A 16,414-nucleotide genomic window follows, 5' to 3' on the forward strand; every position below is an offset into this window, starting at 1 on the left:
TGGTTTTTAATGGATAACAGCACAATTCCATTTGTTGAAACTAGTCTAAACTTTGTAGTTAAAATGTAAAAAATAATTTAATCTTCTGTAGCATTCACTTGATTTTTCAGTATAATAGTTTGACCAGAGATATTCCCTTAGCTGTCAGGAGACAGCAACATTTTGTTTTCTGCTGACAGGTTTAATAAGTTAGCGGAAGCATAGTTTGGATAGTATTATGGTCTACTAGTGCTCGAAAAAAAAATGTACAGCAGACTCCAGCCTCATACTGTTGGTTAGCGAATAGTTGGTATCTACAGCACAGTGGCAGGTCTTGGTTCTGTTGGGCAACTTTCATTTCATTGCACAGTGGAAGTTTCTCATTAGTTTAAAAGTGCTTAAATGAGTTGTGCAGCCATAATATACTGATGACTTTTCTTTGGATAGGTCATCAATTTGAGATCGTGGGGGTCCAACACCATCTGATCTTATGTTGAGGCGTGTGCCTCTGACTCTTGCTTACCCCCCTCAAAGACTGGCGTGAACATTGCCGGTCTTGATGAATTGGGGTCTTTGTATTTTAATTCTTTCCTGTTTATAAGATCTCCTCTCTCTGTCAGGGAATTGAAACAATGCTTTCTCCATCCAGAAGTTGACAATCTGTCTTGATCATATCATGTTGCAAATACATAGTGAATTCAGATGCACTAACCAAGCTGACACAGGGCTCGTACATAGTTTGGTCTTTTCTGTAGTAACTTACAGATGCAAAACTTGGACGATAAAGAAACAAGACAGAAAAATAATTATCTATCCTTCGAAATTTGATGCTAGAGAAGGATGTTATCAATACCATGGATGGCAAGAAGAGCAAATAAATCAATTTTGGAACAAATCAAGCCAGACATGTCACTTGAAGCAAGGATCATCAGGCTACGACTTGCCTAATTTGGACACCTCATACGAAGTGAGCAATTACTGGAGAAGGACATCATGGCCTGAAAAATATATGGAACAGGGCAAAGAGGAAGACCAGCAACCCGAAGGCTTGATACTATCAAGAGAATGGCGGAGAAGACCCTGATGCACAAGATTGATCTTCCTACAGATCGTTCATCCATCAAGTTGCCATGCCTTGAGATCGAGCCGAAAGCCATTAAAAAAAACAAAAACAAAAAAACAAGCTGTACAACCTATGTGAGCAAAACAAGAGTGTCACAGGTATACCGCGACACAAAGGAGCCAGAAGATTGTGGCGTCTAGTAACAAGAACTCCTGCACTGATTAGAACTGCTTCACTATCCTATTAAACAGTGCAGTTTTTTCTTGCTCTGTCATTATGAGGATTAATCAGTTCAGTTGATCTCCTGGAGCTCTCCATCCTGAATTGTCTCAGCTGTTCTGTGTTGGCCACTCCTCTCAGGTATATATGCTCGCCACTGGAATTTGGGAGTTACCAGTGATAGTTACAACTTCCTGGCTTGGTGGTGAAGGAGAGTTCTGAATTAGTAGTAGTTGGTTGGTGTAGTTTACAGGAGATATCTGCGTGGATTTGGTATTGTATGTTTATCCTAATCCTCTCCTATTTGTTTTACTCCTACTGTTCCCTTGATTTTTACTCGGTTGTTTGGTGAGTGTATTTGTATGATTGCAGTTTTCTTTAATCCCTGTCCATTTACCACTGTCTATCTGGTTAGAGTTTTCCAATACACTTCAGCCTCACACCTCCCTGTGTGGGGGAGGGAACAGGTAAGGGTTAAGATAGGAGCATAGCAAGATAGCAGCCCCCGGCGTCTCCACCATCCGGGGTAATCGGGGGACAAGATAGCCTAGGGTGCCTCTAGTTCGAGTGATCAGATAGGTGCCCACAGTCCCTTGACACTTCATTACAAAGAGTCTTTGCAAGCTACACAGAATGTCCTCATTCGGTGAAAGCAATCAGAGTTCTTAAAAATTCTGTCACATTTCAACACACAGGCTTTAAAAAGGTGCTGAACTTCTTTGTACATTGATAAACTTTACTAACAACAAACCAGAACTTCCCCGTTCCGTATTCTAGGATTCAGACTTCCCACATACTTAAAGATAAGTTGATCAACGTAATTTCCAATAAGATGTTTTCCTACAATGAAAGTGAGTGCTGAATAGAATACAGTACATGATTGGTATGAAGATTCCTATCAGTTGAGGAATGTTACCGGTCTGATGTTGTAGACAATAGATTCTTGTTATTCTTGTGACATAACATTCATAACACGGCATGGAAATGAAGCATGTACAAAGAATGTCATTCTGATTCCCACATCTCCTGGGACTACATGATATCAGCTGATTGTAGAGCCACGTATGATAGAGTTAAATGTCACAGCCTGCTTGCTGGGTGTCTCCCTGCCTGGTGGAAGTCCTGACGAGTGATTTTGTAAATAAATCGTTACTTCTATGTATAAATGTATGAGAGAATTCAGATGCCCTTTAGTTATGACTCGGTGTTCCTTGTTATTGAAGAAACAGGACATCTACTTTACTGCAGTCTAATTGTTTAGCTGCAGGGAAGCTAAAATATTGATATTCACAATTTTAGAGTTGATCCTGAAGCCTTATATTCAACTGGCTATAGAGGGATTGTTGGTTGGGGAGGAACCAAAAAGTAATCCAGATCATGACTGTTTCCATTCTTAGAACAGAAAGTCACTGGATACATTACAAAAACCAAGTTGTTCGGCCCACAGCCATCACTTCCAATTACCTCCTACTTATGTTATCTCGCCCAGTCCAAGCGTGCATGTGTCCGCAGTAAAAGAAAAAAAAAAAGGGAGGAAGCGCTCTCTTACATGAGCAGATGAATGGTGTGATCGTAACTCATGATGAGTAAACAATGTCAGACAGGACGAGAATTGTGAATGGTTGAATAGTGATCATTACATCTGACATAGTGCACTGACATATAGGTGTTTTAAACTATCGGATATCTAATTATTTTAAAAACGTGAATTCATCAAATATTGTACAAACACTTCCATTTCATAAAGTACAAAGAAGATATAATCAAATTAGCGAAGCAAAATTTTTTCGATAATCATGACTATGCCTTTTTCCTGCACACAGCAGTGTATACCGCCGCTTTACTTAGCCCTAGTTCACATGGTTAAGTTGTTTCCCTGGGCGATCTGCAGACAGTTGAAGGTTTGATGCAGAACAAAATGTTTGTGTATGTTAACTTGGATTGCTGTTCATCATTAAAAATCTTTCCTTTTTCATCAGTTTTGAGTGCCGTGTTTCTTACATCTCAACCCTATTTAAGACTTGAATTTCCACTCCTTTTTTTGTCATGTCATTGAATGAGCGAACAATAGCCATTGCACATTTTTCTAAAGTTTAAGTAGATTTATTTTGCTCTCCTAAACGATTTCATACTTTATGAACGTTAGTTTTTGGACCCATCGTTCACTCACTCAATCCATTTTTTATTACTCCGTTATCGTGAACAATATGTCGTTACCATTAGAATCTGACAGATTGTCGGCCAGTGTAAATGCAGTTTAGGTCACTGCCTGTCATCTCTAGCTGAGGTTTATCTCCCCAAGAACAAAAATATCCAACTGCCTGATAATTATCTTCCCCATCCTGGGGAGAGTTGCAAGACCCCCTTACACATCAGATCATGACTCATGCCTAGTGAAATCAGTAGGCTTAGCAGTCTATATCTGCTGATTTATTGCACAAGAATTGTCCCAAGTTATAGACTTTTGTTCTAAATTTCATATATCTGTGCCATTGCTCATATCATTTAAAGGGCTTGTCCTGGAGTATTTTTTTTACTTAGCCCCTAAAAACTAACAGGAGGTAGTTATTAAAAGAGGCAAGTACCTGCCTGTTCTTCCAGGCACCACCTCAGAGTGGTCATCACCAGCGATTCATCTGCTCCACTTCAACAGAGCAGCTCTTCCTCTTCTGGGTTGCTCTATCGACGGGGCGTGACTGCCGACCTCATGCTGATCGACAGCCAGGAGGTAGTTATTAAAAGAGGCAAGTACCTGCCTGTTCTTCCAGGCACCACCTCAGAGTGGTCATCACCAGCGATTCATCTGCTCCACTTCAACAGAGCAGCTCTTCCTCTTCTGGGTTGCTCTGTCGATGGGGCGTGACTGCCGACCTCATGCTGATCGACAGCCAGCTCCCCGGCTGTCAATCAGCATGACGTGGCAGTCATGTCTCATCAACAGGGCAGGGTGGAAGTTGCTCTGTTGACATGACGTCAGAGGAAGCCACTGAATCACTGGCAGGAGCGGTCTTTGACCACTCTGTGTCGGCAGAGAATGGCGCCAGGCACAACAAGCAGGTAGTTAGCAACTAAATGCCTGTTAGTTCTTAGTCCAGTAGTAAAAAAAATGAAATGGTCATGGATAACCCCTTTATCATTTGTAAACTAAAAATAGTTGTAGTCCAATATTCCGCATATATTTTTACCCAAATTTTAGGTTAAAATGAGTTAAGCAGCAGTGTGTGCCCCACTGAGATGACCTGTGACAGACTACATCCTTGTGGGCACCTTTTGATGGAGAACGCTATACTTTTTTGTGTGGCATTTGGGTGAAAAAGCCATTCTCTTATTCAGTGCCTGTAATGCCCCAATATAAAAAATAAAAAAGGGCTATTGGATGCAAAAGATATATTATCTGCATGACATCTCCATCATCAACAGCTGTGGGTGCATAATTACCTTTTAAATGTATCCGATCTAATCTTGGGAATTCATAGATAAACCATAACCCGGGATAATAAGCCATAATAATAAGTAATGGGGATGCATAATGCATTAGATAATTAAAATACATGTGGAGACTGCCTTCTGAACCTATTTTTATAGTAGTACATTGTGATAGTACTTGAATTGATTTGTAATTATATAGCACATGCCTAACAAAATACACCACTACAAATGTGAATGAGACCTAACCAATGCATTATAGACTTCTAGCACTATGGAATATGAGTGCGAGGAAGATGGTAAATGAACATTAGCTATTTGACTTGTATTCCTCGATGTGCTTTTCCATTTACCCAGGCATGCAATGTTCGGTTCGGATGATTCAGACAGAGTACTTTACAAGGCAAAGAAGTCCTACACTAGGAAAGGCTTTGAAGTGACATGTAAGTTGGCAAATCCTCATTGTACTGCAATGTGTTTTTGGAAGTTTGTTTTTGAATTAATGAACCTAAAGAAGGTCGCTCATGAATGTTGAAAGACTGCCACCTGTTGGTGAAATCTAACATTTTAATCACAGTTTTCTTTGCATTTAAATTTAACCTGACAGCTCATATAAATGCTGCCCGATCAGGCACTGGCTGTATGATATCAGCCAGAGAAAATCATACTGTAAAAGTCGCACTGGAGACTATTTGGACAGGTGGGTCCCCGGTGGCTTCTCCATGCCCGATGACCTGGAGTGTCAGATGTCTCCCTATATGCACACACAGGGAGAGACCTGTCACTCCAGGGCAGTGGGTGGGGAGAAACCACCGGGACCCACCTGTCCTACTAGTCTCCAGCTCTGCTCAGTCCCCAGTGGCTTTTAACGTATGTTTTTTCTCTGAAACACTGCAGCGTTTCAGAGCCAAACAGATCATGCAGCCAGTGCCTGATGAAACGGGGACCATGTATCAGCTGTCAGATTCACACTAAAGATAACCTGTCGCTTAAAATGTAATTTTTAGTGTAAATGCTGCTGTTTTCCCAAGTCTGTCATTCTTTTTTTTTTTTCTTGTTCCTGTGCCCTTCCATTCCTGAGACATGGCCCTGTCTTCCCTCTAAATAAGTCTAGTCTTTACATTCAAGTGGGAGCAGTGCTCAATAAGACGCAATAATGATAACGCCCACTTGATTAAAAAGACTAGATTAACATACATGTTAGCGGGGGCCATTTCTCAAGAATGGAGAGGTGCAGCAACAAAAGAAAAACAATGCCATATTCAGGAGAACACTGGCTTTTACAACAGGTAAAAATACTTATTTATTGCAAGTGACAGGTCTTTAAATTGTTTAAAATATAAACCAAAAACAGTTGTTCAAAATGCTTTTTGTTTTCTGCTGTTAGTGAGTACTTTGGGTATCAGTGAAGATCTGCAACAGAAGTTGGAAGATGTGATGGTTGAGAGGAACCTGCTGTCCCTTGGAAAAGTGCTGGGAGAGGGTAGGCATTATAACTGGTCTTTTAGAGGTTCCAGTGAGTATTGCTGTTTCGTAGATCAAGCAAATTTTCCATAGCTTAACCCCTTAACCCCCGAGGGTGGTTTGCACGTTAATGACCAGGCCAATTTTTACAATTCTGACCACTGTCACTTTATGAGGTAATTACTCTGGAACGCTTCAACGGATCCCCCTGATTCTGAGACTGTTTTTTCGTGACATATTGTACTTCATGATAGTGGAAAAATTTCTTTGATATCACTTGCGTTTATTTGTGGAAAAAACGGAAATTTGGTGAAAATCGTGAAAATTTAGCAATTTTCAAAATTTGAATTTTTATGCCCTTAAATCAGAGAGATATGTCACACAAAATAGTTAATAAATAACATTTCCCACATGTCTACTTTACATCCGCACAATTTTGGAACCAAATTTTTTTTTGTTATGGAGCTATAAGGGTTAAAATTTGACCAGCGATTTCTCATTTTTCCAACAAAATTTACAAAACCATTTTTTTAGGGACCACATCACATTTGAAGTCACTTTGAGAGGTCTTTATGACAGAAAATACCCAAAAGTGACACCATTCTAAAAACTGCACCCCTCAATGAGCTCAAAACCACATTCAAGAACTTTATTAACCCTTCAGGTGCTTCACAGGAATTTTTGGAATGTGGAAGAAAAAAATGAACATTTAACTTTTTTCACAAAAATGTTACTTTAGACCCATTTTTTTTATTTTCACAGGGGTAGCAAGAAAAAATGGACCCCAAAATTTGTTGTGCAATTTCCCCTGAGCACGCAGATACCCCATATGTGGGGAAAAAACACTGTTTGGGCGCTCGGAAGGGAAGGAGCGCCATTTGACTTTTTGATTGTAAAATTTGCTTGAATAATTAGCGGACGCCATGTTGCGTTTGGAAAGCCCCTGATGTGCCTAAACATTGGAGCTCCCCCACCCCATTTTGGAAACTAGACCCCCAAGGCACCTATCTAGATGCATCATGAGCACTTGGAAACCCCAGGTGCTTCACAAATTGATTTGTAAAAATGAAAAAGTGAAAAAAAAAAACACTTTTTCATTTTTATGAATCAATTTGTGAAGCACCTGGGGGTTTCAAGTGCTCACTATGCATCTAGATAGGTGCCTTGGGGGGTCTAGTTTCCAATGGTTAGTCACACAGGGCCTCTCCAAATGCGACATGGTTCCAATTTGTTAGCGGACACCTTGTCACGTTTGGAGAGCTCCTGTGTGCCTAAACATTGGAGCTCCCCCACAAGTGAAATGAAAAAGTATTTTTTTTCCACTTTTTCATTTTTACGAATCAATTTGTGAAGCACCTGGGGGTTCCAAGTGCTCATTATGCATCTAGATAGGTGCCTTGGGTGGTCTAGTTTCCAAAATGGGGTCACTTGTGGGGGAGCTCCAAAGTTTAGGCACGCAGGGGCTCTCCAAACGCAACATGGTGTCCGCTAACAATTTGAGCCGATTTTCCATTCAATTTGTTAGTGGACACCATGTCGCGTTTGGAGAGCCCCTGATGTGCCTAAACAGTGGAGCTCCCCCACAAGTGACCCCATTTTGGAAACTATACCCCTCAAGGATTTTATTAAGGTGTATAGTGAACATTTTGAACCCAGAGGTACGACACAGAATTTGATAACATTAGGTCATCATATTGAATAAGTTGTCATTAGTCTTGAGCGCAAGTGCTCGCTACTTGAGTTTGCATCGGGTACTCAGGTATGCACCATGTACTGCGTGTGCTCGAGTGACATGCTCGAGTCCCAGTCCGGATGTTTCACGGTTATTAGACACCCAAAAAAAAACATGCGGGGATCGCTCGTGCATGGCAGGCAATCCCCGCAAAGTTTTTTGGGCCGTGAAGCATATGGGGCGGAGACTCGAGCATGTCACTCAAATACCCACGATACTCAATGCATACCAGAACACCCGATGCAAACTCAAGTAGCGAGCACTTGCGCTCAACACTAGTCGCCATATCGTCATCTTTTTTTCTTACTTTTGAAAAAAATCCCAACCCCATCACAACCCTAACCCCAACCCCAGCCCTAACCCTAACACAACCCTAACACAACCCTAACCGTAGCACAACCCTAACCGTAGCACAACCCTAACCCTAGCACAACCCTAACCTGAGAGTTTATTTTTTACGCCGTTCCTAATGCGGTATAAGTGATTAGACAACCTTATTCTTCGGGTCGTTGAGACTACAGCGATACCAGAATCATATGGGGTTTTTATGACTGACAGCTGTCACACACTAAAAGACGCATTTTTTGTAAAATCTTGTTTTTGCATCGCCATATTTTGAGAGCTATAATTTTTCCAGATTTTGGCAGACAGTCATTTGACGGCTTGTTTTTTGCGGTATGAGTTGACGTTGTTATTGGTGCCATTTTCAGGCACGTGACATTTTTTGATCGCTTTCTATTCCGATTTTTGGGAGGCAGAATAAACAAAAACCAACAATTCAGGAATTGTTTTTTTTTTGTTTTTTTTTATTCTGTTCCGCGTGTGGTAAAATTGATAAGGCAGCTTTATTCTTCGGGTCAGTACGTTTACAGCGGTACCACATTTATATCGTATTTCTATGTTTTGCACTTTTACATAATAAAAGCAATTTTATAGAAAAAATTATTTTTTAGCATAGCTTTATTCTGAGAGCTATAACTTTTTTATTTTTCGGCTGATGGAGCTGTATGGTGGCTTGTTTTTTGCGGGACGAGATGACGTTTTCAGCGGTACCATTTTTATTTATATTTGTCTTTTTGATCGCGTGTTATTCCATTTTTTGTTTGGCGGTATGGTGATAAAGCATTGTTTTTTGCTTCGTTTTTTTTTTACCGTGTTCACTGAAGGGGTTAACTAGTGGGACAGTTTTATAGGTCAGGTTGTTCTGGACGTGGCGATACCAAATATGTGTACTTTTATTGTTTTTTTTTTATAATAATATTTATTGATGGGTACATTATATTTTTATTTTTGGTGGATTATTTTTTTAATTTTTTTTTTAAATATTTTTACAATTTTTTTTTTTTTCACTTTCTGATAGTTTTTATACTTTATTACTTTGTCCCACTATGGGACTTTCACTTTTTTCCTCTGATAGCCTGCATGGCACAGGAATGCAGCACCATCCCCGTGCCATGCAGGCTGTCAGCCCTGGAGAGGGAGAAGATTGTTTGGAGATGCACTGCGCATGTCCAAAAAATCTTCCTGCTGTCTGGTGACCCGGATGTTGTCATGACTACATCGGGTCGTCATGGCAACATCCTGGAAGCCACGGCAGACAGCGCTGGAAGCCGGAAGAGGAGGTGAGTATCTGCGATCACCTCCCCTTGCCACCGCTTCGATCGCAGCATCGCAGGGGTTAATGTGCTGGGAGCGGTGCGTGACCGCTCCCTGCACATAGTACCATGTGTCAGCTGTGACAATCAGCTGACACCCGGTGGCGATCGCGCCCGCACAGCCTGTGTGCGCGCGCGATCGCCATGACGTACTAATACGGGTCTGACTCTGAAGTCCCAGGGCACAGATGCGTATTAGTACGTCTAATGTTGTTAAGGGGTTAATGTGTAACCTTCGTTTTAATTTTTATTTCATAAATCACTAGTAGACATGAAAATAAGCAACTTTGTAATATATCTTATCAGAGAAATCTGCTTTTCTTCTCCTCCATGACTGATCTTTCATTTTCAAAAGTCTCAATTCACAGGTAAAATCTGTATTAAATGAAGACAGATTTTCTCATTTTACTGAGATAGAAGATGGCAGTTGGTACTGATAAGATTCTATGTAGAGGAGAGGTTGTGAGGGGGAAGAAGTGCCAGAGACAGAGCTCCTCCTTCCTGCAGTCTATATAGAACCTTATCAGTAGCAGCTGCCATCTCCTTTCTCAGTAATGGGAAAGTCTGTCTACACTGAATACAGATTTTCCCCAGGAATTTATGATGTACAATACAAAGTTATATTGTGGGACCGTGGTAGCCAGAAAAATCGATGTAAATACTTTTATACCAAAAAATGACAAAAGTATTCTCTGAGTGATACCTTTATTGGCTAACCAGAAAAAAAAAAAAATAAATAAATAAATATATATATACTATTTATATACATGCCAAATAAAAATATATATGCTATATAATGCCCCAGGAATTTAGAATTTTGATAATGAATGATCAGTCCTGGAGGAGAAAGAAGTAGATTTATCCAATAAGATATACATTGACAAGGAAAAGGGTAACAATATTTTGAACTTTCAACTTTCAGGCTCCATATCTCACCATCCACTACTGCTTCGAAAGTGAGACTACAATCATCTTGGCTATCTCATAGGTACATTTGACTTGCAGCTATTTTGCATATGATTAGTTATGCAGATTGTTGTCATGTCACTGCATCGTCACTGTTTTGCTCCTAAAAATCTAAATTTTAATTTTTCTTATTTTGTAAGTATTTTGTAAATCCACCTTTGGCTTTTAACACTGCCTGAATCCTTCTGGGCATGCTCTATATCAGATTCAAGCATGTCTCAACCGAAATCTGATCCCAGGTCTCTTCTACATGTTCCCAAGGTTGGTGCATACTGGTCAACTCACTTGGGTATGTATACTGCTATTTCTTCACCTCTACCCACAAGTGTTCAATTGAGTTGAGCTCTGGGGACTGTGGAGGCCAATCCAGCACCTATACTTCATTGTCATTGAAACATTTCATTAGTATATCATTTCTTCGCCAATCTTGACGTATGCTTTGGGTCGTTGTCCTGTTGGAACACTATGTCATCCTATTCATACCCAAAGTACTCAAGTGTATGAAGTGACTTGTCTTGTAGGATACTCGCATATAGCTCAGCATTGAGACCACCATAGATTCTGGCCAAATAACCAACGCCTTTGGCTGTGAAACAACCCCATATCATCATAAGGCTTCCTCCACCGAACTTGACAGATCCTTTAATTTTTGATCCTTTAGCCCATTTTCCCTTGCTTGTTACAGACCCATTTGCACCCATCAGGGCCTAATCTACTTATTTTCCTCTCATCGCTCCAAATCACAAGTTTCCAATCTTTTACTGTCCACTTTTCGTACTTTTTTGCAAACTTGAGCTGATGCGTCTTCTGACAATATTAAAAGTGGAGGTTTCTTCTACTTTTTTTTAGACTTGTGTAACATGTGTCGCTCGGTGCTTGCATGGATGTCTGTGATCTCACTATTAAGGAGCATATGAGCCACCTCCACTGCCGAGTTTGTCGCTCCAGAACTGATAGACCTTGTGATGAGCCAACTTATTGACTCTAATTGTTATGTTCTGCTACCAAAGCTAAGGAAAGAGAGGAGATCTGTCCCTACTATAGGACTCAGCTGAATCCCTACGATGTAACAGGGAACCTGATCCTGCGATCAGACCTGCTAAAGTCCTAATCTGGTCTGTACGGAGACCTATAGATGTGGGGAGGGAATCCCTACAAGTACTAAGGACTGGGAGGAATATGGGACACCTCCTAACAGAAATAGTAGCAGACAGACGAACAAACAAAATAGATAGAACATAGAGGTCCGTAGACCAAGCAAACTAACAGAGTTAGATACAGAGCACAGGCTAGCTAGAAAGTAGATATACAATGAAGTCCAGCAAAGCCAGAAGGGCGGAGCAGGATTAAATAGGCCAACAAGGTCATGTGACCAGCAAAGGAAAAAAAAACTAACAGCAAGGTTCTAACAGTACCCCCCCTTCTAAGAGGATCCTCCGGATCCCCTAGGACCAGGCTTATCAGGAAATCTCCTGTGAAACGCTCTGATAAGTCTGGACGCGGAAACATCATCTGACCTCACCCAAGAGTTATCCTCGGGTCCGAAACCTTTCCAGGCCACAAGATACTGCAAACTACCTCTATACCGTCTAGAGTCAAGGATGCGAGAAATTTCATATTCCCCGTCCTCCACCACCGGAGGAACAGAGGCAGAGGCGTCACCATCCGACACAACAGCTTTTTTTAACAGAGAGACATGAAAGACCGGATTAATTCTCCAGGAGGTAGGAACCTCCAACCTAACAGCAGATTGGTTGACAACCTGAAGCACCTTAAAGGGCCCTACAAACTTGGGACCCAATTTCTTAGAAGGAATCCTCAACCGCAGATTCCTAGAGGACAACCAAACCATGTCACCAACAGCGAACAAAACCTCCTGTCGTTTCCTATCAAAGTAGTCTTTAGATTTTCTGTTGGCCTCCTGAAGATTACCACGCACATCCGTCCAAACTCTTTCCAAATCACCGGAAAAATTCTCCTCCTCAGGCACGGCAGATCCCAACTTGGAGAACGACCCAAACGACGGATGTCTCCCAGAACAACAAAAAAAAGGCGAACAACCAGCAGAAGAAGATGTATGATTGTTCAGAGCAAATTCGGCAAGTGGCAGAAACTCAGACCACCCCTCTTGATTGTCTGCCACAAAACAACGCAAGAACTGCTCAACATCCTGGTTTTTCCTTTCTGTCTGGCTATTAGATTCAGGATGATATCCGGACGAAAACGACAAATGAATTCCCAACCTGTCACAAAAGGCACGCCAAAAACGAGCCACGAACTGAGGACCCCTATCAGAAACAATGTCAGTAGGAACGCCATGAAGTCTGACAATTTCCTTGACAAAGGCCTTAGCGAGAGTTTTAGCGCAGGGCAGTTTGACGAAGGGAACCAAGTGACACATCTTGCTAAAACGGTCCACGACCACCCAGATGACAGTAAAACCCTCAGAGGGGGGAAGGTCAGTTATAAAGTCCATAGCCAAATGTGTCCAAGGAGCACTGGGGACCTCCAAAGGACAAAGCAACCCCGCAGCAGGAGTATGTGAGGACTTAGATCTAGCACATATAGTACATTGGCGCACCCACTTAATGACTTCCTTCTGCCATCCAGGCCACCAAAAACTGCGACCCACCAGTCTCTTGGTCTCAGAGATTCTGGGATGACCTGCCAACCGAGATTCGTGACACTCAACAAACAAATCTCTCCTAAAGGTCCCAGGCACAAACAACCTCCCATGAGGAGTGTTAGATGGGGCATTCTCCTGAGCTTTAAGAATCTCATCTTCCAAAACGGAGTCTAAAGCAGCTATCACAACACCTTCTTGTAAAATGTTTTCCTCTTTCTCAGCACCGACTATGGGAGAAAAACTGCGAGACAAGGCATCCGCCTTAACATTCTTAGTACCAGGGATGTAAGTAACGGAGAAATTAAACCGCGAGAAAAACAGTGCCCACCTAGCCTGACGGGCATTCAGGCGCTTGGCAGCATCAAGATATATCAGATTTTTATGATCCGTAAGAACCTGAACGGGAAATTCCGCACCTTCCAAGAAGTGGCGCCAGTGTTCAAATGCGAGTTTAATAGCCAATAATTCCCGATTACCAATATCGTAATTCAGTTCAGTCTCCGAAAATTTTTTTGAAAAAAAGGCACAGGGATGTAATCCATCCCCGTTATCCTGAGACAATACTGCGCCAACCCCCACAGAGGAAGCATCAACCTCAACCAAAAGCGGCCTAGTAACATCAGGCTGCATAAGGATGGGAGCAGAGGTGAACCTCTCCTTGAGATACACAAAAGCTTCAATGGCCTCAGAAGACCACTGAACCGCATCAGCACCTTTCCTGGTGAGATCAGTCAGAGGTTTGACAATACTAGAAAATTTTTTTATGAATTTTCTGTAGTAATTGGCGAAACCCAAAAACCTCTGTATCGATTTCAAACCAATAGGCCTAGGCCATTCCTGCACAGCCTGAACCTTAACCGGATCCATCTCAAAACCTTTGCTGGAGATAATGTAGCCCAAAAAACTAATTCTCTGTACAGCGAACTCACATTTCTCCAGCTTAGCAAAAAGCGAATTGTCCATTAATAACTGTAATACCTCACGCACGCTCCGCCAATGAGACTCCAGATCTGGCGAATAAATCAAAATGTCATCCAAATACACAACCACATTTTTACCGATCAAAGGTCTAAGGATGTCATTAATCAGATTCTGAAAAAATGCAGGAGCATTAGTAAGACCAAAAGGCATAACCAGATTCTCAAAATGACCCACAGGAGTGTTAAAAGCAGTCTTCCATTCATCACCCTCCTTCATGCGCAACAGATTGTATGCCCCCTTAAGGTCAATTTTAGAGAACCACTTGGCCCCCAATAACTGGTTAAACAGATCAGGAATCAATGGCAGTGGGTAAGGATTGCGTACCGTAATTTTGTTAATCTCACGAAAATCCAGACAAGGACGTAAACCGCCGTCCTTTTTTTTTACAAAAAAAAATCCAACCGCCACAGGAGACTTAGAGGGCCTAATGTGACCGGCGGCCAAACTTGTCTGTATGTATTCCTCCAAAGCCTTCCTCTCAGGAATAGTAAGGTTAAATAAACGACTTTTAGGAAGAGTCGCTCCAGGGACAAATTCAATAGAACAATCATAGTCTCTATGGGGAGGCAAAACCTGCGATTCCTTCTCAGAAAAAACTCTCCAAAAATCCTGAATAGGAACAGGCAATTCTCCCCTATCCAAAGCTGCAATACGCCCGTTACAACACTTGTCATAACATTTATGGCTCCAGGATTTAATTTCACTGGTAGACCAATCCAGTACAGGATTGTGAAATTTTAACCAGGGCAAACCCAATATTACTGGAGAAGGCAAGTTATTCAACACTACCAAATCCAATTTCTCATGGTGAACACCATTAATAGTGAGAGGAAATTCACTGACCTTGAGAGTAATATTCTTCAAAGGGGAGCCATCCACAGAAACCACAGCAATGGGGGATGATAAAGGTTCAGGTTTTAAATTGAGTTTTTCCACGAATCCCCCATCAATTACATTCAGTGTAGACCCGCAATCAACAAACACCCGAAATTCCATTAATTTTTCCTGAGCAATCGTGGAAGCAGCTAAAAATATACCCTTGGAATTTAAACAGGCAATACGGGCGTGACTGACCATTTTTTTTTCTTTCTTCATACGAAGCTCACAGCCTTTAATCAAATGACCAGATTTTCCGCAATAGAAACACAAGCCTTCCGAAAAACGACGGTCTTTTTCTTGAGAGCGAGGTGCCACCGATCCAATCTCCATCGGTTCACCACTGTTAGTACACACATTATCATAACCAGAAACTGACATAGCAGAGGATTTGCTCTCATTAACCCTAGCACGCAGTCTCCTATCCACCCGTATAGCTAATTGCATAGCCTGTTGCAAATCCTCAGGTGTAGGATAAGCAATTAGCAGGTCTTTAACCCTTTCACTGAGCCCAGCAAGAAATAGACTTTTCAGAGCAGAATCGTTCCACCCTGTTTGAGTGGACCAACGACGAAAATGAGTACAATATTTTTCGACATTACCTGATCCTTGTTTTAAATGTCTCAACTCAGTCTCAGCTGATGCCACACGGTCAGGATCATCATATAATAGTCCTAAAGCAGAAAAAAAACTATCCACTGATCTGAAGCATGTATCACTAGGTTGCAAAGAAAAGGCCCACTCCTGAGGCTCTTTGCGCAAAAGTGACATTATGAACCCTACGCGCTGGGATTCATCCCCAGAGGACTTGGGTCTCAAACGAAAATACAGTAAGCAAGCATTTTTAAATGAAAAAAATTCTCGATGTTCACCAAAAAATAAATCCGGCAAACATACCTTAGGCTCCAAGAAATATGCTCCAGGACAGTTACTCACGTGCTGACTGAGCTCGGCCACTTCCAGAGAGAGTCCCTGCAGGTGTTTAGCCAAATCCTGAACCGACACCATGATGGAACAAAAAAAAAAATCTTTCCTTAGAGAATTTGCAGGCTGGACTTACTGTTATGTTCTGCTACCAAAGCTAAGGAAAGAGAGGAGATCTGTCCCTACTATAGGACTCAGCTGAATCCCTACGATGTAACAGGGAACCTGATCCTGCGATCAGACCTGCTAAAGTCCTAATCTGGTCTGTACGGAGACCTATAGATGTGGGGAGGGAATCCCTACAAGTACTAAGGACTGGGAGGAATATGGGACACCTCCTAACAGAAATAGTAGCAGACAGACGAACAAACAAAATAGATAGAACATAGAGGTCCGTAGACCAAGCAAACTAACAGAGTTAGATACAGAGCACAGGCTAGCTAGAAAGTAGATATACAATGAAGTCCAGCAAAGCCAGAAGGGCGGAGCAGGATTAAATAGGC

General features: G+C 41.7%; 1 protein-coding gene across 1 annotated transcript in view; it reads left to right on the forward strand.

Moving 5' to 3' along the window:
- Positions 1 to 16,414, forward strand: part of MERTK (MER proto-oncogene, tyrosine kinase) — a 150,212-nt gene that overhangs the window by 109,023 nt on the left and 24,775 nt on the right. Inside the window, exons 11-12 of the mRNA XM_073672782.1 lie at positions 5,045 to 5,130; positions 6,075 to 6,170. Coding sequence (XP_073528883.1) covers positions 5,045 to 5,130; positions 6,075 to 6,170 — 182 coding nt within the window. The remainder of the gene's footprint in view (positions 1 to 5,044; positions 5,131 to 6,074; positions 6,171 to 16,414) is intronic.

The sequence above is a fragment of the Phyllobates terribilis genome, unplaced genomic scaffold, assembly GCF_046119375.1.
Source record: "Phyllobates terribilis strain yellow unplaced genomic scaffold, ASM4611937v1 Scaffold_3__8_contigs__length_932513732, whole genome shotgun sequence".
NCBI classification, from domain to species: domain Eukaryota; kingdom Metazoa; phylum Chordata; class Amphibia; order Anura; family Dendrobatidae; genus Phyllobates; species Phyllobates terribilis.